Source organism: Pavona decussata, unplaced genomic scaffold (assembly GCF_977016875.1).
Source record: "Pavona decussata unplaced genomic scaffold, jaPavDecu1.1 SCAFFOLD_46, whole genome shotgun sequence".
NCBI lineage: Eukaryota > Metazoa > Cnidaria > Anthozoa > Scleractinia > Agariciidae > Pavona > Pavona decussata.
Genome location: NW_028145468.1, coordinates 684167 through 708458, shown reverse-complemented (window position 1 = coordinate 708458; position 24292 = coordinate 684167). Strand labels below are relative to the sequence as shown.

The following is a 24292-nucleotide window of genomic DNA, read 5'->3' as shown; positions in this document are numbered from 1 at the left end:
AGCGCTCTGATCTCTTCACGGTGGCCAATTAACCTTAAGTTATCAACTCTGGTGATAAACCAAACATTTGTTTTATGCAATAAGTTTTTTTTTATTGGCAAGTATCCTTGTTGAAAATCTGGCATGCCAATTCTTGAACAATAAGATTCGTCAAGAGACAGGAATGGAGCTAGAGAGATGCTGACTTGCTTGTAGCAGCCAACAAAAGAACTTGAAAGAGCCTCTTCAGTCGATTACACTGACAAATATAATTTGTTATAAACACGTTCACTCTTTACATGAGATCAAGTAAAAATTGTCAGAAAACGTTTTAACTCTTGCTCGTGTGAAAAAGACTGTGTTGCGGCCACCACCCAAAAATTTTCAAGTTAGTTTGTCAGTTGTTTAGACAGGTAAATACAACTCAGTTATCAAGGAAATATCTTTAGGGAAAAATTTTCACCTCTCACGCACGAACAAGTTAAAACTGTCAAAAAACAATTGTCATGGAGAACTAAGTCGTATTGAACCAGTGTAACTTATACACGCAAATATTTTAATAGTAGAGAGATTTAGCATCGCGTTTACGAGAAACGGCAAACGTCACCTTGCTGTTTCACGTAAAGTAGCGTGAACCTTTTGACTTAAGCTGAAATTTTGTGAGTTTCGATGTTTTGCGACTTACTGTGGTGAGTTCATGAAGACAAGTGCGGTAAGGAACATGAAACTTGATTTGCCCTGGTATGTGTTGCGGGAAAAATTATTGGGGTACTTTGTTCAACAATCAACTGGTTATAATATGTATCAGAAAAAACAAAGAAGAAATACTTATGTAGTTCTCACGTAGACGGTAAACGGGAAATGGCCTGTTTTCACGTCAGTAAAAACAGCAACCGGCAAACGCGAAAAATGGCGGGTAAATCGTGGTCACGTGGTCATTTTTGCCGTTCACGTCTCACGTATACGCGATGCAAAATTTCTCTATTGGAACTGAATCCAATAAAATAACATGCCCCTGTCCGACAGTGTACGTGTGGATACAGCTGACGACGACGAGCCTATTTCTATTAATGAATACATGGTCGCCAAGCCACTCCACGCCATTAAAAACTCTCACGCTGGCGGTCCTGACGATTTACCAAACTGGGTCCTGAAAACATACGCCGATATTCTTTGCTGCTCTGATCGCCGACATCTTAAACTGCTCTTTTCTCGAATGCAAAGTCCCTATTGCTTGCAAAATTGCTGACACCCCACTCTCTGCCCAAGGCCTCCTCAATCTCAGACTTCAATAGGCACCTCAGACCAAGATCAACTTGTTTATCAAATGGGTGTTCTTATGCACGTGACAATTGTTACGTCACCAAGGTACATAACGACAGGCGTATGGCCTGATTCGCCTCCGATCCGAGCGTCTCTGAGAATGTTTATTTGTGATAAGATATTCAGCCAGATTTCAATGATCAAAATATATTGGAAACCAATTTCCACCTTAACTTCTTTACACTGTAAACCACTCGAGGTGCTGTTGATTTAGTTCTTGATATATCATCAGATAAGAATTTCGCTCCATGAATGATCTGTTTCCCACTTGGTTTACATATTCATCTTCCGGCCTTCAGCCAACCATGGTCATTGACTCACTCACTAATTCCAAACTATGACATGTAGAACTATTCTCCAAGGTTAATGCTTCTTCGACTATTAATTTTTAACTGAGGTTGTAGGCTTAAAAGGGTCAGACGACTGACATACTAATGCTTTCGGAATTGCTTATAAAGACCTATAAATGGACAAATGGTTGACCACCAACTTGAGTAGGCGAACGATTGTTTGAATGCGATTAAATGCAGTGTAATTTGCGAACTCAGAGAAGGTCGATTCCACCCCCTATAAATGAGTCCTCGATATTCTGTGCTTTACTCTTGTTGTTTAACAGCTTTTGAACTTGCTTAGCACAGGGTTTATTAATCCAGATTTCTATATAAACGCCTAGTGTAGGCCACTCAGGCCACGGCGTTTGAGTGGCAAGAATGGTGGAAGGAGCTTCTCGAAATTTTTATCAGCTGATAACAGGTGATAAAAATGTCGTCATTAAACCGCTGAGTACTGAGTACAGATTTAAAAAACTAACAGTTCAGGAAAACTATCACCTCAATGAGTAACTGCTCAGAATTTTTCTCAACGATACAAATAATGCTAATTTTGTCAAAAAACGGAAACAGCTTTCTTAGTAACATTCATCGAAACATTTCAATTGATACCTTACGGGCTCAAAACTTTACGGAAGCTTGAATAATTGAATTTAGGATTTCCTGTATCCTGCGCACAGACGTAACTATAATTTCCTTTCAGAGGAACTTGAAGAAGAGATCCGGCTTCTTACCGCTAAAAGGAAATAGGAGACGCTAGTTTTCCTGGGCCAAGTTGTTCAAAGCACGATTAAGCTAATCCTGGATTAACGTGACGTTTGATTCGAGTTTAATTACTAACCAATGAGCATTTTTCCAAAAGATATTTCCCCTTCAGTTTTGACTTACACTTTCCTTTACCTTAAGCTAAAAATCAGCTTTTAAAAACATTTTTAACGAGCGAAATAGACACCTCGGTTAACTTTTAATCGGGGATTAGCGTTAATCGGCTTTGGAGCATGTTTGTGAGATCAAGTTTTGATGTTTAGTCTTCAGTTTTCCTACCACGAGGGCCTGGAATTGGTGTCGCAGTTATGGTTATTCGTGTAGAGGAGTGAGTATATTCTGCGCCTTATAAAACGCTTTGGTATCCATGTTTTGTGAAACAAGTAGCTTTATTTACAGGATCGTAAAAAGTTAGTTACAATATTTGCAAAACTGTCAAGTTTATAAACTTAAACATTAACAAAAAATTACATCAGTACGAAAGAAAGTAAGCGAATGGAAAACATTAAAACCTATTAAACTAATTTTTTTCGTATATCATTAGAAAAAAGGATCATTCAGTATTGACTCGGACCTATTATAAGTCAGTCAACAAGCACTGACCGATAAACCTGACCAATTTTTACTTCTTTCATAAAATATGTTTTGAAGAAACTACAGATGACTACAATTTGTTTGGTAGGTTTTATTATAGGTGCTCCACTGAACACACCTTGATAATCTATTTCAGTTCTTCAACAAGTGCTACTTAACTTAAATTGATCTAATGTACACCTTGTGCATGCAAGTGTACTTCAAAAAAAAAAAAAAGGTTGACGTTTTAAAAACTGTATGTTATGACTGTCAGGCTATAAAACAGCATCCCAGCCCTATGTAATTTATAGGACACACCCCCAGCCTCAAGGTTCATACTGTCCAGACACGTGACTTGAGTGGGGCTCATACGCAAACCACTGACCTGTGTGTGGAGAAGCAACATTAGGAGTAGTTCCTATATTCTGATAGTGACAGTGGGCCGCCGGGCGAGAAGCGAAACATTAAAAAGCGCGCAGAAGTCGCATCCTCGCGCGATAACTCGACCCACGTGATCGTAGAGAACAAGGCCTTCAGTTTCCGCACAGTTTGGCATGTTCAAAGTTTCGCTCGACCATGCTTACGAAACAAACATGTCAGGGTTGTGGTTCAATTTCTATTTCTATTTCTTTTGTACTCATATACAAACAAATATTGAACCAAGGTAAAAAATTGAACCGCAACAAACATACTTAATTGTTGTGATGAGCTTGGAGCATGTCAAAGAGACTTGGCTCCTTTTCAATCTTGGCCTGGGCTGGCGAATGACCTCATCATTCAACAGAATAATTTCTCGAGTGTATTACTTTAAATAACTGTTAAAATATTTTTATATGTATGCGGCGCATCTAGCACATATCTCACGTGGCACACCGAAGCATTATATATAAGAATGGAATGTGCATTAGATTACAGCTAAGGTTTTCAAAAGCTCGAAGTTAGCCAAACAAAAACGGAAGAAATCATGACAAGCTTGGCCTTCATGCTATGAATTTTCATATATTATTGAAATTGTATTCCATCCCGAAGCATTCGTTTTCTATCGTAAATAAGTACTTCTGATCCAAACTTTACAACACGCAAACCAAGTATTATCGTAGAATCGTACAAACCAAGCCATGATCGCAGTCACAGCAATTGGCAGTGTGCAACTTTCTTACTTTCAAGTTCCTTACATAACCGTTCCAAGTTGCGTTGAACAGTGGCTACAAAACGATGCTGAGTTACATGTTTATTCATCAAAATAGTCAGCGCACGCTCAAAATACTCCTTCGCCTTCTTCAGGTCTCCTTGGTCACTGAATACATTTGCCAAGTTGTTATAAGAACTGGCGACATCGACATGTTGAGCTCCCAGTTTTTGTATTCGAATAGCCAAGGCACGTTCATGATACTCCTTCGCCTTCTCCAGGTCTCCTTGGTCACGGAGTACAGTAGCCAAGTTGTTACAAGAACTGGCGACATCGACATGTTGAGTTCCCAGTTTTTGTATTCGAATGGCAAGAGCACGCTCGTGATACTCCTTCGCCTTCTCCAGGTCTCCTTGGTCACTGAGTACAGTAGCCAAGTTGTAATAAGAAACGGCGACATGGACATGTTGACCTCCCAGTTTTTGTATTCGAATAGCCAGGGAACGCTCATGATACTCCTTCGCCTTTTCCAGGTCTCCTTGGTCACTGAGTACAGTAGCTAGGTTGTTATAAGACCTGGCGACATCGACATGTTGAGCTCCCAGTTTTTGTATTTGAATAGCCAGGGCACGCTCATGATACTCCTTCGCCTTTTCCAGGTCTCCTTGGTCACGGAGTACAGTAGCCAAGTTGTTAAAAGAACTGGCGACATCGACATGTTGAGCCCCCAGTTTTTGTATTCGAATAGCCAGGGCACGTTCATGATACTCCTTCGCCTTCTCAAGGTTTCCTTGGTTACTGAGTACATTAGCCAAGTTGTCATAAGAACTGGCGACATGGACATGTTGATTTCCCAGTTTTTGTATTCGAATAGCCAGGGCACGCTCATGATACTCCTTCGCCTTTTCCAGGTCTCCTTGGTCACGGAGTACAGTAGCCAAGTTGTTACAAGAACTGGCGACATCGACATGTTGAGCTCCCAGTTTTTGTATTCGAATAGCCAGGGCACGTTCATGATACTCCTTCGCCTTCTCAAGGTTTCCTTGGTTACTGAGTACATTAGCCAAGTTGTTATAAGAACTGGCGACATGGACATGTTGAGCTCCCAGTTTTTGTATTCGAATAGCCAGGTCACGCTCATGATACTCCTTCGCCTTCTCCAGGTCTCCTTGGTCATGGAGTACAGTAGCCAAGTTGTTATAAGAACTGGCGACATCGACATGTTGAGCTCCCAGTTTTTGTATTTGAATAGCCAGGGCACGCTCATGATACTCCTTCGCCTTCTCCAGGTCTCCTTGGGCACGGAGTACAGTAGCCAAGTGGTTATAAGAACTGGCGACATCGACATGTTGAGTTCCCAGTTTTTGTCGTTGAATAGCCAAGGCAAGCTCGTGATACTGTTGGGCGTGGTAAAACTCACCCAGCTCACGATGAACAATACCAAGTAGGGAATTGACTCTTAAAACATCTCCCCCTCTATCGACACCATCATTCCGAAGTAATTTTAAAGCTACATTCAGGAACCCTTTTGCTGTGTTAAACTCGCAATGGTCAACGCATATCTTGCTAAAGTTAATGAAATAATCTGGATAGTGTCTAATATTGAAAGTCAGGTTTTCGACGACTTGGACTATGTCGTCTCTGTTATAAATAGATTGAATATCTGTGCACAAGGACTTTAAATGAGGAACCACATGCCTGCTGTTACCAACACAATCTAAGTCATCTAACGAGTGTTTATCAATGAAGTGATAAAATGATGTAATTGCCCCGTGATAGATTTTGTGATTATCACAATTCGAAGAGTTTTGAGTTTCAGATTTGATCACATTGCGCACAACTTGATGTAGAATGTAGACATCACTATCGTCCTCTTCAATTAACAGCAGTTGGCTTCTTTGAATCCGCATTCGAATGATATTGTCATCCTTGAATTCCTTATCTGCATTCTGAATGTAGTTGACCACAATTTCAAGGTTTAATGGTTGTTGTGAACAGAGCGAAAGAAAACTGAATGTGTGATTTAAAACTTTATCTGATGACATCACATTTTTCACGGCTAATGTAATTGCTGCAGTCATGGATTTTGGATAGCTTGCGTTTGTCTCAGAAAGAAGGCTCTCGGTGTCAGCACGCTGGCCTTGGTTTAGTTTTTCCAGGTAATCTTTCCAGCCATAGTTTGAGGATGCTTTGCTTTCACGAAGTTGTTTTACAAATGTGGCGGCACTTGCTAAGGCAAGAGGTTGATAGTCTAATGTCCGCGCGACTTCTTTTTCCATCTCACTGTCAGTGATACCAGAAAGGGTGGCTAGTAAGGCCGTGGCATCACAAAGCTCCATACCCTTGCTCACTGGGATGTGATTGATAAAAGAGTTTGTTAAAGGGATGGAAGCAGTGTCCTGTGTTGTGATCAGGGTTTGTCCGCCCAACCACTGCTCGTTCCCAGGCTCTGGCAAATGAACACTTACTTGAGGTAAGCTTGTAACATTGTCGACTACCAGTAGCCACGACGCGTAGAGCTCAACTTTCGTGCTCACTAACGTCTTCAGATTTTCAATCTTCTCCTCTGTCCCTGAATCCTTACAACTAAGGATGTTTGTAACTGCATATTCTGAACACTTCAACAGTCGAGCAAAAGAGACAAACGATTCTAACAGTGAGTCAAGACTTTCAGCGTTAAGAGTCATTACAAATGTAGTGTTTGTGACTTCTTGGAAAAATCTCTTTGCGACTAGGCCGGCCAACTGAGATTTGCCACTTCCAGGATTCCCTGAGATGTAAAGGTAACTTAAGCGGCTTTTGTTGCCTTCTTTGAGTTCATTCAGCCGTTGGGTTATTTTAGTCACCTCATTATCTCGACTGGCAACTTCGTGTGAAGGCTTGGGAGGGAGAATGCAAAATGACGAAACTTCATTCCGAAGCTGATCTTCAAGAACTTTTCTATCGTCTTCTTTTTCTTGAAGTTCGGCTACTTTTTCTTGAATTTCTTCCTCTTTCTCTTGAAGTTCCTGATGGAGGTCGTCAACCTTTTTCAAGATCTTTGTCAACTCCTCCGTTGGAAAACTTCCTTGGTTTCTGATTTCCTTAATTCGCAAGGGGGAGAGTCCGAGTGCTTGGAATGCAACATCAACTCTAGTTATGGCATTATTAAACTCTGGGTCTGAGAGATCGCCTCGTGGAATGTGAGCAAATTCTTCATTACGAAATTTCCTGAGGTCATCTACATTTGACTTGACAACTGCGTTAACACTGTTGCCTATACAATCCGAGTACAAGATGGCGTAAAAGAGCATGGTGCAATCCCACTCGGCTCGATTTCCGTTTATCATGGTCGCTAAAAGTTTCGCATTTCTTCTTTGGTTTCGCGGAGACTCCCCATTATAGAAATCCAATCCATTCCTTGGCTCGTCCTTCCATTCACCCAATGTAGTCCTGTAGCGGTTGTCCCATTCCTGTTTGAAGATTGTTCGGAGACCCTCGGCTAGTACATCAGTGGTGACATAGCAAATCCTGAAGTAGTTGAGTTGTTCATCGCTGAATTCTGTTGCAGTGGCCATATTCAGCTTGAATGACTTATAGCTCTATAAAAAAAATACTCTGCTGTTAGCAAACGCGTGGTGGACTCTTAGTGGCTTGTTTCAAGGTGTGACGCTCCGTTCGTAAGTGCTTGTGTTGACAGCGTAAACGTAAGTTATCTTTAAGTTTACCGTATACCTTTAGACATGTCTCGCGTCCAAGCTATTTGGGGCGTCCAGTTTAAACTGTAGATACCTAAACCCTTCTATCAAATTAAAGTTGAAAAAGCAGGCTATCAAATTGTACCAAGAATTTTGAAATAAAATGAATTGCCAAATTTTTCACGACCTCTAAATGCGACCGTCCAAATCACCTCTTAAAATCTACAAGTCAAAGCGAATTTTGTTTTCGTTAAAATTAATTTAATTTGCTTCTCAGTGTCCGGACCCAAAGCGCTAAAAAACGTGTCTCTGTTTTGCCATATTCAATCGCAGTGAAAAGTTACAGAACATTTTTGAAATAGGAAAAAATGTGGAGTGATCGTATTGAAAAGTCGTTGTCGGAGAAAAAATATTTCGAGAGAAAATATTCACTGACACGATTTTGTTGTTTATGTGTTAAACTAGCTACTGTCCAAATTTGAAGGCAAATGAACAAATTCAAAGTGTCCCCTCTAAGTAAAAATATTTATTTCAGAAAACAGTGCTAAAAATTCGGCAATTAATTTTATTTCAAAAATCTTGGTACAGTTTGATAGCCAGCTCTATAAGCTTTAATTTGATGTAGGGGCTTAGGTATCTACAGTTTAAACTGGACGTGCTACATCGCTTGGACGCAAGACACCTCTAAAGGTATAGGGTAACTTTAAGAATGTAAGAGAAAGTATCGGAAATAGAACATGATCTACAGGGGCGTAGCTAGACTATTGCAGCTTATTGCGCAGTGTAGACATAGAGGGGTAAAAATCGCGCACGGCTGGTGGGGTCTAGGGGCATCCACCGCCCCCGTCCAGAAAATTTTGAAAACAACAGGCACAAAAAAGCTTTTTCTGACCTTGTCCGCGATAATCTTTTCAGGAATTAATATTTAATAATTGAATAAGCTACATTTTAAGCGATTTTTAGTTAACGAGCATGGATTTCAAGTTAGCAAAAGGCACGACCGTCAGCTCCATGTGCAGCCTTACACTGATACATGTTAATCAACGGACAGAGCTCAGCCGATCCGTATTGGGAAAAACTGTGCCGGCCAAGGGCCGTACTCAAGACAGAGGGCACAGTTTTTCGCAATACTCACCAACCTTGGCCGGTGAATAACATTTTTAGTTTTTTTTGCAAAAGATAACAAGTCCCAGGTCTTGTAATAAGTCACGCAATAAATCCGCTCGGGGTCGTGGACGAAATCGAAAAATTCCGCCCGCACTCGGAGCCAACCAGATTGCATGATTTACTAGACTGCAAAAGAGTCGTCGTTTTTTTGTGAATGCGCGAATTCTCGCGCGCGAAGCGCGAGCCTACCACGCCCGCAGGGCGTGTGAGGCGAGAGAAGAACCCTTCCATATAATGAATTCGTCCTGACCTGGGGGTTGAAAAATGTCGTTGAGGTGTCAATCAATTGACAACTCCACTACAGTAGGTGAGAAGGAAAATATTCCTGTCGATTTTCCTGGCATTGAAAACATAACTCCCCAGCGGAACAGAGCCATTTAAACTTCGGTTTTCTCTAAGAAGTCGGTCATATATATATGATCGAAGCGACCAAGAAAATTTGGTGAAGGTTGTTTCACGTCGAAAGGATTGGAAGGCTGTTTTCAACATTCTCTTTAAAATGAAGGAAGTCCTGAATGTTTTGTCCAAGGCTGTTTAAGCGGTGATCTCCCGAATAGCGGTTAGAGTTTCAGCACAGGTGTCCCAAGCTTACGTTTAGAGAAAGCGAAAAATTAATTATCTATTGTATTCATATATGCGTCACGGCTGTGTGAGTTGGAACGTGACCTTTCATCTTACGCGGTGTTAGATTACATGAGAACCGTTGAGAATTTGAGCGCTTTATAAGACGTTGTATGGGGAATAAAATATCGTTCATTTAGAACGCTAAATACATTAAAATATCCTCATTTTTTACGTAAGATGATTAAAAAAAACTCACCTCTTGTGTGTCCGTAGTGCTTTTTCGATATTTTCGCTGTTTTGGGCTTTTTATGCCACCACTGTTCTCTCCTTCATAAGACTCCGTCTTATGAAGGAGTGAAAACCGCGAAAACAGCGAAAATAACGAAAAAGCACTACGGACACACAAGAGGTGAGTTTTTTTTAATCATCTTACGTAAAAAATGAGGATATTTTAATGTATTTAGCGTTCTAAATGAACGATATTTTATTCCCCATACAACGTCTTATAAAGCGCTCAAATTCTCAACGGTTCTCATGTAACCTAACACCGCGTAAGATGAAAGGTTCAAAAGGCCACGTTTCAACTCACACAGCCCTGACGCATATATGAATAAATAGATAATTTATTTTTCGCTTTCTCTAAACGTGAGCTTGGGACGCCTGTGGTTTCAGAGTCAAAACGAAGTTGGCAAACAGCCGCTATCTGCTCTTCTGTTATGCTTTTCAGCTAACAGATAACAATGATTGTCGGCGTTCTCTATTCCTTGATCTGATTTGTTCTTCGCCAAAACAAACAGTTGATAAATAAGGCTTTTACCAAAGCCCGTTGGCAGCACACGAAATCAAGGAGCGACTCAGCAGCTTCCTTCTGCTCGCGAGCAGATCCGAATCATCATCTCTGATGAGGAGTTATGAACATGATTTGTCATCTCACGTCACAATTTAGCAATGGGAATTTCCCGTTGCTCGAGGAATGGGAAATTCGAAACGAATTTAATATATGCAAAGCAGACAGTCGTATTTTTAGCATCTCTCCCCAGTCTCACTCTACGTCTCCACCCTCACTCCAGACCTTTCGCATGACGAGACCTCGCATTTCGACCAAACGCAGAAATACGGCTGTTTTGCAGTCCAATGATTTACAGAATTCCGCCCGTTTGTGTTCTGAGGCCGGGAAAGGGGAAAGAGAGAAACGCCCGTCCTTAACATTTGCAAAATTAGTGAGGTTGGCCTCCCTAAAAGACTCTGTTGTGGCTTAGCTCGTCACGCAATCTTTCCTCCCAACAAACCAACGGTTGGAAGTAAAGATTACGTGACGAGCCAAAAGACGGTCTAACCCCCTTAGGTTGACTTTTTAAGTACCCAGTATAACCTGATTAAAACAGGATATCTCTTGCTTTGTCTCGCTAAATACATCGAGCTGCGGTCAAGAAAAATCTTCTGAAGATCTTCTACGGATTCTAAGATTATTTGGTTTTTTTAATTCATTTATTTTTTTGGAACCATTTTCATTTCGTAGAAGGGATCACACGTGCATATGTGTCTATGTGGTTGCTGTGCCTCTGATCAACGCATGCTCAATTCAAGGTTTTAGCGTTTCCTCCAATGTTGACAACAGACAGCCCTTCCCTTTTGCATGGCAGGAATGCCAGATTTTGCGAAACGAAAGAGGAAGCAAAATTGCTGTTGTGGTGTAAAATCAGTGTCTCTCGAAAATAAGAGGATTATATATGGCAACTGGGAAATTCCACTGGATGAACTTTTAAAATTCACTTCAAAATCAGTTGCCTGTGGAAGCTCCAAATGTCTGGCTTTGTCTGTAGTGACCTCTGTAGGCTCTGTAGGCTCTGTAGGCTCCCGGCCTTGACAGACGTCGTCTGGGCTCGTCACGTAACGTTCTCCCTCTACCACGATCGTGTTGCGTGACGAGCCCAAACCGACAGCTTTAAAGAAACAAATAACACCCCAGTTTCGCTTGTTGTGTCACGACACGTCCTCTGGGATGCTTGCAGAAGCTTTGGAGACGTCTCCTATTGCACTTTTTAGAGCGTCACAAAGGTTGAAATAGGCCGGGAATAGGAGACGTCTTTACGAAGGCGACACGTCCTCCTGACACTATTCAATTTCCGCGTTCGTTTTCTAGACACCCCAACATTTAATACATTGAAACATTCTTAGTAGAACAGTACATATTAATTTGACAGGATGTTTCCCTTCACAAACCAAAGGTAAAATACAAACAGCAACAGATGATGTACTACACTCTTAAAATAGTTTTCAGTTGAAGATCCGTATAATGATAATGATCAACTGACACCAGATATGATTTCATTTACATACTCCGAAGTTTAAGAACCAAATTTCATGACTCGTTCTTGTTTCGACTCTAAAGTGTACCGTCGCCAAGTGCTATACCGAAGTGGACGAATGAATCAAAGGAAACGATTTGTTTTCGGTCCCATCTTAAGCAGCACGATTGATATAATAAACCTTCAATAAACAGACGCAAATTTCTGACTTGAGTGTCATCTAGTTTACTTGGAATGTCAGCCATAAATGAGGATAAATGGGTCATAAATGCGAAACCAACGTCAGTAATAAAGAATACTTACCGTTTCCGCTTAATATATCGGAGTAAACTATATCAGCAAGCAGCAGTTATTAGTATTATAAGAAGAGAACTGTTGCACTGAAAATGAACAATGCGGACATTTGATAGACTTTCACTTTCGACTTCAAGGCACGACTTATTTGTCTATTTTCAGCCATCACGTGTTCAGATCACGCGATTTTAATCATGACACATGTCAACGCTTCTCGGCGACATCTTTTTGCACCATTACATGTTTACTAAAATTCCGCGAGCTTGTTAGAAAACCAGATCTCATAAAGAGTTCCTTGAACAGTGAAAATCGCATAATTTAGAAACTTTTATTCTTGCGGTAGAATCTCGCGAGCGACTATGTTCACGTGAAAGATAGCGTGACGTTCTTCTTACTCTGCGTGCAGGACGAAAGTGACGATATTTCCTAGAAATGACAAGGGCAAAGTCTCGTTGTTTGTTGTTACAACCATGTCACGCCACACATTTCTCTGTTGAATGCACGCAGTCAACAACTTTATGCATCATAGTTACTGCGTTAAGCGTTTAGAGAAGACACAGGTTAAGTGCCAGGGAAAATCTTTATCCAATTCCTGATTACCGCATTTGGGAAAAATAATGGACCTGAAACGTTAACAAGATCAGTGTTACATTGATCACGTAAAACGATAAAATTACATTTAATGAATGAAGGAAGAACGAACGAATGACTGACTGATTGACTGACGGAAGAAACGAACGAATGAAGGAAGGAAGGAAGGAAGGAAGGAAGGAAGGAAGGAAGGAAGGAAGGAAGGAAGGAAGGAAGGAAGGAAGGAAGGAAGGAAGGAAGGAAGGAAGGAAGGAAGGACTGACTAAAGGAACGAACGAGTGAAGGAAGGAAGGTTGTGGCTAATTGAAGAAACAATGAAATGAGTAGCTGTCCTGGAAACATAGGTTTTCTTTATTAAACTACCCTGAAACCCAGACATTTCAGTATTCTTGGTCACAGAAAAGAAAAAAATTACACTTAGATTGAAAATGGCAATTAAAGTTTAATGCTATGTCGAAATTCCTTGAGCACATAATTTTAGAAAACGCTTTAAAAAACGATTCATGTAAATTCTTAGAACGCGTTCGATTGACTGTATTCCGGAATGTGAATAAGCGAAACAGTACTTAGATTTACGAAAACATTTCTGCAAACATTCGCCAACACATGATCATTTTTAAAGAGCGATTTTGTACTCCAGCACAGTCGAACTTTCGCTAACGGACACCTTCCGTAGACAGACACCTCTCTTAAGCGGACATTTTTTCTGGCCCCAAGGGTGTCCGTTTACGGGAGGTGTCCGCCTACGGAAGGTGTCCGTGTAACTCCAAAAACCTCTTATGAGGAATGTCTTGTCATCATTGTATGTATTCCTATTCGGGAATAGGGTCAATCGAACGAACCCTTGATAACAATAACATTAACAATAACAATAGCAATAGTCTAGTGGTAACACACCAGTGTGAACCATTTGCTTGTGTAATTTGAATTATATTAATTTAGATGAGGTCATATTACGAAGTTTACTTCGGTTCCGCGGGTTATACTGGAAAGAACTCAGTAGTTTATATTAATTATGTGAACCACTCCTCTTTTTCAGTCAATTTTCTTTTTACCGGTAATTCCAGTTAAGCTTATATAACAGTGAAAAGCAAAACCTGAGAAGAGAATTAACCTGGAAATGTTCGGAAATACTTTCAGATTTGTTAAATCTCTTAGGAAGAAAACGAAAAAATAGAAAAGCCCAAAGTTCTAGGAAAATTAAAAAGACACAACATTACAAATAACCACAATACAAACGTCTCCTTTTCTGACGAGGGAAATGACACTATTTTATATAGTAGGGAGATTAAGAGTCGCGTTTACGGCAAACGGCAAACCTGAGATTCACGTTTATATTTTCTTGAAAAAATGAATACGTAGATGAAAAATGTACAAAATAATTCCGGCCTTTGATACTTAAGTAAAACTACTCAATTTTACTGAGAAACTGAAAACAGCGAGCGGCAATTATAGGGTAAACATAATCACGAGGTCCTCGGTCAATTCTGCCGTTTGCCGCGAACTCATGACCTCACGGGACAAGATCAGACCTACGTGGATATGAATAAAGGGCTCTGAAAAACACAGCTTGTACTGTGAATGGCCTGAGACATGTTTGATCCATCACCGTTTATTCAAACAACTAAAATATTTTAGAGAAGAGATAGTCATGTGACCGCAACTTCAGCATCAGTGTTTGTTCTAATTAATAATTATTATTTAAAAAAGAAAACTATAGCTAAACCAGCCACAATTGGAATCAATACATATTCGCTTGGGATTCAATCCTTATGAAAACTAAAGGTTAAAAATAGTGGAACGAGCCACCCTCCCCCCTCCCCACCTTAGATCCACCACCCTACAAAATATGTCATGTTGCGATAGCTTTAAATGGGACGACTTACCGGGAAACTGCGATTGATTTGAATTTGTGCATAAAATCCTTGGCACCTGTCACCTATCTTTTAAGCGTTTACTAACTTTCGCAAAGGAATGAGGATCTCAAGCATTGAAAATGTTGCTAAGCAAACCTGTTTTTACCCGTGACGTTTATTTTATTCCATTGAGTGATCTTCGGATGCAGGGAACCTCACGACGCAAAGAAACAAACCGTAGCACTTGTTCTTTCCGGAGCACCTTTTTAACGAAAAGGAAGGCTTGTACAAGAAGTCACTCAGAAGGAGAGAAACAGTAAAAACTGCAATGGTAGTACAATGGACGGATGACGGAGAAGATTTAATATTGGCCGATATTTGGCCAAGACGATCGAAATCTACATGGCCTGAGTAGGAGTGACAAAAATATAATGAAGAAGCTGAACATATAAGTGGTGAATAAATGAATGGCGTTGCGCCGTGGTTTTGATAATGTTTTATATGACAAGTTTGTTTTTTGCGTTTACTTTAAAATGCGTCAAGTGCTTGCCAACTCGTTCAAACGCACTGACAAAACGGAATTCACTTAAGCGGCAAAACTTGCTGCACGAACGAACTGTAAGTCTTACTTGTTAAGATTATTTATATGATAAGGGGGTTAGTTTCTAAAGAAACTGCGTTGCTGCGTCAGTGGGGAGTAGAAACGAATGCTTGGTTGTATCAATAGAGTTGATAATTAAAGGTAAATTGATCACCGTAAAGATGTTTGTTATGTTATCTTTTATATGACAATTTTTTTTTTCGCGTTTACTCCAAAACGCGTCAAGTGCTTGCCAACTTGTTCAAACACACTGACAAAACGGAATTCACTTAAGCGGCAAAACTTGCTGCGCGAATGAACTGGAAGTTTTACTTGTCAAGTTTTTTTTTATATGGTAAGGGGGTTAGTTTCTAAAGAAACTGCGTTGCTGCGTCGGAGGAGAATAGAAACGAATGTTTGGTTTATCAACAGAGTTTAGAATTAAAGGTAAATTGGTCACCGTAAAGAGATTTGAGTGCTGATGTTTGGAGCGTTAGTCCTTTGTCGAATGAGGGGCTAACGCTTGAAAGTGGCCAATTAACCTTAAGTTATCAACTCTGTTGATAAACCAAACATTTGTTTGATGCAATAAGTTTTGATTCTACGTACGTGCATACGACAAAATTTAACAAATGTTTTTCCTTTTATTAACAAGTATCTTTGTTGAAAAACTGGCATGCCATGCATTCTTGAACAATAAGATTCGTCAAGAGACAGGTATCGAGCTAGGGAGATGCTGACTTGCTTGTAGCAGCCAACAAAAGAAACTTGAAGGAGCCTCTTCAGTCGATTACACTGACAAATATGACTTGTTATAAACACGTTCACTCTTTACATGAGATTAAGTAAAAATTTTTAGAAAACGTTTTAAGTAACACTTGCTCGTGTGAAAAAGACTGTGTTGCGGCCACCAAAAAATTTTCAAGTTAGTTTGTCAGTTGTTTAGACAGGTAAATACAACTTAGTTATCAAGGAAAATTGTTTGGGAAAAATTTTCACCTCTCACGCACGAACAAGTAAAAACTGTCACAAAACAATTGTCACGGAGAACTAATTCGTATGGAACCAGCGTAACTTATACACGCAAATATTTTTATAGTAGAGAGATTTAGCATCGCGTTTACAGGGCCGTAGCCAGTATGAGGCAAACCGAGGCACTTGCCTCAGTCATTGTTGACAAATTCACAAACAGTTAAATAAGTAAAAAAAAAAAATGTTAACGCAACATGATATTATGTTGAATGATAACGCGAATCAGGCAGTGCCCTGAATTACAGGTGAGAAAAATTAAGCAAAAATTCATGCCAACTTCCCAAAGAAAACTGTCTTGTTTTCATGTATTTTTCCGCCATTTCTCGAGCTTTCTGTCTACTCTGTTCTGAGTGAGAAAAATCTATGAAAATGCAGTGTCTATCAACAGCTTTTTTCAAAGAAAGCGGAAAGTAGTTTCTCTCATAACATGCTTTCAGTTCTTCTCAATAATCGAACCAAAATTTAACCTTGTTTTGGCATTACTAGACGTATTCAGCGAAGCAACTTTGTCTTTCATTCCATCTGGTAGAGATGGTGGTGTCAGTGAAAAAGCCACCGGAGATGGTCGGAAAGAAGTTAATTGTAGAGGCAAAAACCGGACAGGCGGCAGCACCACTAAGTACAGGAAGCTGTTCGTGCGAGCGCAGGTTGAGCCCTCTCCACAGGTTGAAGACCTGGTGCCGTTAATCGATGGGCTCTAACAGGCTGAATGGCCTTGCATTAGCCTATGTCCACAGCGAAATCCCTGTGGACTCGCTCGAGCCTCTACAGCGGTGGCATGCTAGCGGGCAGAGGCGAATCGCACTGGCATTTAACAGCTAACTTCGTTGCCATTTAGAAATGAAAATCCTCAAATGAGAACGGCCGAGACCAAGTTTCATGAGCCTGCCCCCCCCCCCCCCCCCCCCCATAAACCCTTCTTTTCACGAGATCTCTGGTCAGCAAACCTGGTTTAGGTCGTTGTTATCTAAAGCCTTCCTATAGAAACAAACAGCCAACAAACACATTAAACAGCCGCATACAAGAGCACAGAGTCCATAAAGTAGCATTTAAATAGCCCCCTCCCCCCCCAAAAAAAAAAAATTCACCTCGATCTCTAGATCTAGATGACCTTAAGGGCTCTTAGCGGAATTTTTGTCAAATAAGGTTTGATCCCAGTGTTTTGTTTAAACGTAATCATCATAAAGACCCTAAATTGCTAAGCCGGGAATTAAACCATGGATATTGCCTCAGTCATTATTTTTTTCTGGCTACGGCCCTGGTTTATGTGTTTTACGTTTCACGTAAAGTAGCGTGAACCTTTTGACTTCAGCTGGGATTTTGTGAGTTTCGATGTTTTGCGATTTACTGTGGCGAGCTCATGAAGAAAAGTGCGGTAAGGAGTGAGTTATAAAGGATTTTTAAACATGAAACCTAATTTGCCCTAGTAGAAGTTGCCGGAAAAAATTATTGGGGTACTTTTTTTCCAACAATCAACTACTTATAATATGTATAAGAAAAAAGGAAGAAATACTTACGTAGTGCTGACGTAGACGGTAAACGGGGAATAGCCTGTTTTCACGTCAGTAGAAACAGCAACCGGCAACTGGCAAACGCGAAAAATGGCGGGTAAATCGTGGTCGCGTGGTCATTTTTGCCGTTCGTGTCTCACGTATACGCGATGCCAAATCTCTCTACTGGAACTGAATTCAATAAAACAACATGCTCCTGTCCGACAGTGTACGTGTGGATACAGCTGACGACGACGAGCCTATTTCTGTAAATCAATACATGGTCGCCAGGGCACCACGTCATTAAAAACTCTCGCGCTGGCGGTCCTGACGATTTACCAAACTGGGTCCTAAAAACATACGCCGATATCCCTGCCGTTCCCATCGCTGACATCTTACACTGCTCTTTTCTCGAATGCAAAGTCCCTATTGCTTGGAAACTTGCTGACGTCCCACCTCTGCCCAAGGCCTCCTCAATCTCAGACTTCAATAAGCACCTCAGACCAAGATCAACTTGTTTATGAAATGGGTGTTCTTATGCTCGTGACAATTGTTACGTCACCAAGGTACATAACGACAGGCGTATGGCCTGATTCGCGTCCAATCCGAGCACCTCTGAGAATGTTTGTTTGTGATAAGATATATATTCAACATGATTTTAATGATCCAAATATATTGGAAACCAATTTCGAACTTAACGTCTTTACACTGTAAACTACTCGAGGTGCTGTTGATTTAGTTTTTGATATATCATCAGATAAGCATTTCGCTGCATGAATGACCTGTTTCCCACTTGGTTTACATATTCATTTCCCGGCCTTCAGCCAACCATGGTCATTGACTCACTCAGTAATTCCAAACTATGTAGAACTATTCCCCAAGGTTCATGCTTCTTCGTTTATTTTCAACTGAGGTTGTAGGCTTAAAGAGGTCGAACGACTGACATACTGATGCTTTCGGAATTGCTTATAAAGACCTATAAATGGATAAATGGTTGACCACCAACTTGAGTAGGCGAACGATTGTTTGAATGCAATTAAATGCAGTGTAATTTGCGAACTCAGAGAAGGTCGATTCAACCCCCTATAAATGAGTCCTCGATATTCTGTGCTTTACTCTTGTTGTTTAACAGCTTTTGAACTTGCTTAGCACAGGGCTTATTAATCCAGATTTCTATATAAACGCCTGAGTGTAGGCCACTCAGGCCACGGTCTGAGTGGCAAGAATTGCGGGAGGAGCCTCTCGAAATTTTTATCAGCTGATAACAGGTGATATAAATGTCGTCATTAAACCGCTGAGTAATGGGTACAGATTTTAAAAAACTAACAGTTTAGAAAACCTATCACCTCTATGAGTAACTACTCAAAATTTTCTGAACGAAACAAATAATGCTAATTTTGTCCAAAAACGGAAACAGCTTTCTTTCTTCTTTCTTTCTTTCTTTTCTTTCTTTCTTTCTTTCATCGAAACATTTCAATTGATACCTTACGGGTTCAAAACTTTACGGAAGCTTGAATAATTGAATTTAGCATTTCCTGTATCCTGTGCACAGACGTAACTATAATTTCCTTTCAGAGGAACTTGAAGAAGAGATCCGGCTTGTTATCACTAAGAGGAAATAGGGGACGCTAGTTTTCCTGGCGTTTGTAAGATCAAGTTTTGAGGTTTAGTCTTCAGTTTTCCTACCACGAGAGCCTGGAATTGGTGTCACAATTATGGTTATTCGTCTAGAGGAATGAGTATGTTCTGCGCCTTATAAAATGCTTTGGTATCCATGTTTTGTGAAACAAGTAGCTTTATTTACAGGATCGTAAAAAGATAGTTACAATATTTGTAAAACTGTCAAGTTTATAAACTTAAAGAAGAACAAAAAATTACATCATTACGAAAGAAAGTAACCGAATGGAAAGCATTAAAACCCATTAAACTAATGTTTCTCGTATATCGTCTGCGGTATTAGAAACAATGATCATTCAGTATTGACTCGGACCTATTATAAGTCAGTCAACAAGCACTGACCGACAAACCTGACCAATTTTTACTTCTTTCATAAAATACGTTTTGAAGAAACTACAGATGACAACAATTTGTTTGGTAGGCTTCATTATATGTGCTCCACTGAACACACCTTGATAATCTATTTGAGTTCTTCAACAAGTGCTACTTAACTTAAATTGATCTAATGTGCACCTTGTGCATGCAAGTACACTTCAAAAAAAAGGTTCACGTTTAAAAAAACTGTATGCTATGACTGTAAGGCTATAAAACAGCATCCCAGCCCTATGTATTTTATACGACACACCCCCAGCCTCAAGGGTCATACTGTCCAGACACGTGACTTGAGTGGAGCTCATACGCAAACCACTGACCTGTGTGTGGTGATGTAACGTTACGAGTAGTTCCTATATTCTGATAGTGACAGTCGGCGAGAAGCGAAACATGCAAAAGCGCGCAGAAGTCACATCCTCGCGCGATAACTCGACCCGCGTGATCGTAGAGAACTAGGCTTTCAGTTTCCGCACAGTTTGGCATGTTTAACGTTTCGCTCGACTATGCTTACGAAACAACATGTTGTGGTTCAATTTTTATTTCTATTTCTTTTATACTCATATGCAAAAACAAAGGGAAAAAATATTGAACCCAGGATAAAACTGAACCGCAACAAACACACTTTATTGTTGTGATGAGCTTGGAGCATGTCCAAAGAGACTTGGCTCCTTTTCAATCTTGGCCTGGGCCGGCGAATGAATTCATCATCCAACAGAATAATTTCTCGCGTGAATTACTTTAAATAACTGTTAAAATCTTTTAATATGTATGCGGCGCATCTAGCGCATATCTCACGTGGCACGCCGAAGCATTATATATAAGAATGGGATATGCATTAGATTACAATTAAAGTTTTCAAAAGCTCGAAGTTAGCCAAACAAAACCGGAAGAAATCATGACAAGCTTGGCCATCCTTTTATAAATTTTCATTTATATTTAAAATTGTATTCAATCCCGAAGCATTCGTTTTCCATCGCAATTAAATACTTCTGGTCCGAACTTTACAACACAAAATCCAATTATTCTCATAAAATCGTACAAACCATGGTTTGACCGCAGTCACAGCAATTGGCAATCTGCAACTTTCTTACTTTTATGTTTCTTACATAACCGTTCCAAGTTGCGTTGAACAGTGGCTACAACACGATGCTCAGGACCATGTTTATTCATCAAAATAGTAAGCGCACGCTCAAAATATTCCTTCGCCAACTCCAGGTCTCCTTGGTCTTCGAATAAACGAGCCAAGTTGTTATAAGAACTGGCGACATCGACATGTTGAGCTCCCAGTTTTTGTATTCGAATAGCCAGGGCACGCTCATGATACTCCTTCGCCTTCTCCAGGTCTCCTTGGGCACGGAGTACAGTAGCCAAGTTGTTATAAGAACTGGCGACATGGACATGTTGATTTCCCAGTTTTTGTATTCGAATAGCCAGGGCACGCTCATGATACTCCTTCGCCTTCTCCAGGTCTCCTTGGACACGGAGTACAGTAGCCAAGTTGTTATAAGAACAGGCGACATCGACATGTTGAGCTCCCAGTTTTTGTATTCGAATAGCCAGGGCACGCTCATGATACTCCTTCGCCTTCTCCAGGTCTCCTTGGTCACCGAGTACAGTAGCCAAGTTGTTATAAGAACTGGCGATACCGACATGTTGAGCTCCCAGTTTTTCTATTCGAATAGCCAGGGCACGCTCATGATACTCCTTCGCCTTCTCCAGGTCTCCTTGGTCACCGAGCACAATAGCCAAGTTGTCATAAGAACTGGCGACATCGACATGTTGAGCTCCCAGTTTTTGTATTCGAATAGCCAGGGCACGCTCATGATACTCCTTCGCCTTCTTAAGGTCTCCTTGGGCACGGAGTACAGTAGCCAAGTTGTTATAAGAACTGGCGACATGGACATGTTGAGCTCCCAGTTTTTGTATTCGAATAGCCAGGGCACGCTCATGATACTCCTTCGCCTTCTCCAGGTCTCCTTGGTCAATGAGTACAGTAGCCAAGTTGTTATAAGAACTGGCGACATGGACATGTTGAGCTCCCAGTTTTTGTATTCGAATAACCAGGGCAAGCTCGTGGTACTGTAGGGCGTGGTGAAACTCACCCAGTCCACGATGAACAATACCAAGTAGGGAATAGACTCTTGAAGCGTCTCTTTCTCTATCGACGCCATCATGCCGAAGTAATTTTAAAGCTACATTCAGGAACCCTTTTGCTGTGTTAAACTCGTAATGGTCAACACATATCTTGCTAAACCTAATGAAATAATCTGGATAGTGTCTAATATTGAAAGTCAAGTTTTCGACGACTTGGACTATATCGTCTCTGTTATAAGTAGATTGAATATCTGTGCATAAGGACTTTAAATGAGGGACAACAGACCTGCTGTCAGCAACACAATCGAAGTCATCTAACGAGTTATTATCTATGAAGAGATAAAATGATGTAATCGCCCCGTGATAGATTTTGCGATTTTCACAATCCGAAGAGTTTTGAGTTTCAGATTTGATCACATAACGCACAACTTGATGTACGCGAATGTAGATATCACTATCGTCCTCCTTAATTAACAGCAGTTGGCTTCTTTGAATCCGCATTCGAATCATATCGTCATCCTTCAATTCCTCATCTGCATTCCGAACGTAGTTGACCACAATTTCAAGGTTTAATGGTTGTTGTGAACAGAGCGAAAGAAAGCTGAATGTGTGATTTAAGACTTTGTCTGATGACATCACATTTTTCACGGCTAATGTAATTGCTGCAGTCATGGATTTTGGATAGCTTGCGTTTGTCTTAGAAAGAAGGCCCTCAGTGTCAGCACGCTGACCTTTGTCTAGTTTTTCCAGGTAATCTTTCCAGCCATATTTTGAAGATGCTTTGCTCTCACGAATTTGTTTGAGAAATGTGGCGGCAGTTGCTAAAGCAAGAGGTTGATAGTCTAATGTCCGCGCGACTTCTTTTCCCATCTCACTGTCAGTGATACCAGAAAGCTTGGCTAATAAGGCCGTGGCATCAGCAAGCTCCATACCCTTGCTGACTGAGATGTGGCTGATGAAAGAGTTTGTTAAAGGGATGGAAGCAGTGTCCTGTGTTGTGATCAGCATTTGTCCTCCTAACCACTGCTCGTTGCCAGGCTCTGGCAAATGAACATTTACTTGAGGTATGCTGGTAACATTGTCGACTACCAGTAGCCACGACGTGTAGAGCTCCACTTTTGTGCTAACTAACGTCTTGAGATTGGCGATCTTATCCTCTATCTTTGAATCCTTAGAACTGAGGGTGTTTGTAATTGCATATTCTGAACACTTCAACAGTCGAGCGAAAGAGACAAACGATTCTAGCAGTGAGTCAAGACTTTCAGCATTAAGAGTCATTACAAATGTAGTGTTTGTGACTTCTTGAAAAAATCTCTTTGCGACGAGGCCGGCCAACTGAGATTTGCCACTTCCAGGATTCCCTGAGATGTAAAGGTAACTTAAGCGGCTTTTATTGCCTTCTTTGAGTTCTTTTAGCTGTTGGGTTATTTTAGTCACCTCATTATCTCGACCGGCAACGTCGTGTGAAGGCTTGGGAGGGAGAATACAGAATGACGAAACTTCATTCCGAAGCTGATCTTCAAGAACTTTTCTTTCGTCTTCTTTTTCTTGAAGTTCGGCTACTTTTTCTTGAATTTCTTCTTCTTTCTCTTGAAGTTCCTGATGGAGGTCGTCAACCTTTTTCAAGATCTTTGTCAACTCCTCCGTTGGAAAATTTGCCTGGTTTCTGATTTCCTTAATTCGCAAGGTGGAGATGCCGAGTGCTTGGAATGCAACATCAACTCTAGTTATGGCATTATTAAACTCTGGGTCTGAGAGATCGCCTCGTGAAATGTGAGCAAATTCTTCATTACGAAATGTCCTGAGGTCATCTACATTTGACTTGACAACTGCGTTAACACTGTTGCCTATACAATCCGAGTACAAGATGGCGTAAAAGAGCATGGTGCAATCCCACTCAGCTCGATTTCCGTTTATCATGGTGTTTAGAAGTTTCGCATTTCTTCTTTGGTTTCGCGGAGACTCCCTATTATAGAAATCCAATCCATCCCTTGGCTTGTCCTTCCATTCCCCCAATGTAGTTCTGTAGTGGTTGTCCCATTCCTGTTTGAAGATTGTTCGGAGACCCTCGGCTAGTACATCAGTGGTGATATAACAAATCCTGAAGTAGTTGAGTTGTTCATTGCTGAATTCTGTTGCAGTGGCCATATTCTGCTTGAATGACTTATAGCTCTATAAAAATAATACTCTGTTGTTAGCAAACGCGTGGTGGACTCTTGGTGGCTTGTTTCAAGGTCTGACGCTCCTTTCGTAAGTGCTTGTTTTGACAGCGTAAACGTAAGTTATCTTTAACGTATACCTTCCGAGATGTCTCGCGTCCAAGCTATTTGGGGCGTCCAGTTCAAACTGTAGATACCTAAACCCCTCTATCAAATTAAAGTTGAAAAAGCAGACTATCAAACTGTATCAAGAATTTTGAAATAAAATGAATTGTCGAATTGTTCACGACCTCTTAATGCGACCGTCCGAATCACCTCTTAAAATCTACAAG

The 24292-nt window shown here is 40.7% G+C and overlaps 1 protein-coding gene and 1 pseudogene across 3 annotated transcripts in view; both read right to left on the bottom strand.

The window, feature by feature from the left end:
* Window positions 1-24292, bottom strand: part of LOC146482340 (uncharacterized) — a 47677-nt gene that overhangs the window by 17483 nt on the left and 5902 nt on the right. Inside the window, exons 1-2 of one of the 3 annotated variants that reach the window (XM_085107175.1) lie at window positions 12119-12216; window positions 2767-7679 (exon numbers count right to left, since the gene is read on the bottom strand). In XM_085107175.1, the coding sequence (XP_084963301.1) occupies window positions 4098-7655 (3558 nt within the window). In that variant the 5' untranslated portion in view covers window positions 7656-7679; window positions 12119-12216 and the 3' untranslated portion in view covers window positions 2767-4097. Of the gene's footprint in view, window positions 1-2766; window positions 7680-12118; window positions 12217-24292 lie in introns of those variants that run through there. The other 2 variants (XR_014864122.1, XM_085107174.1) reach the window with 2 other exon arrangements.
* The window catches only part of LOC146482339 (uncharacterized), a 35909-nt pseudogene continuing 31048 nt past the window's right edge, over window positions 19432-24292 (bottom strand).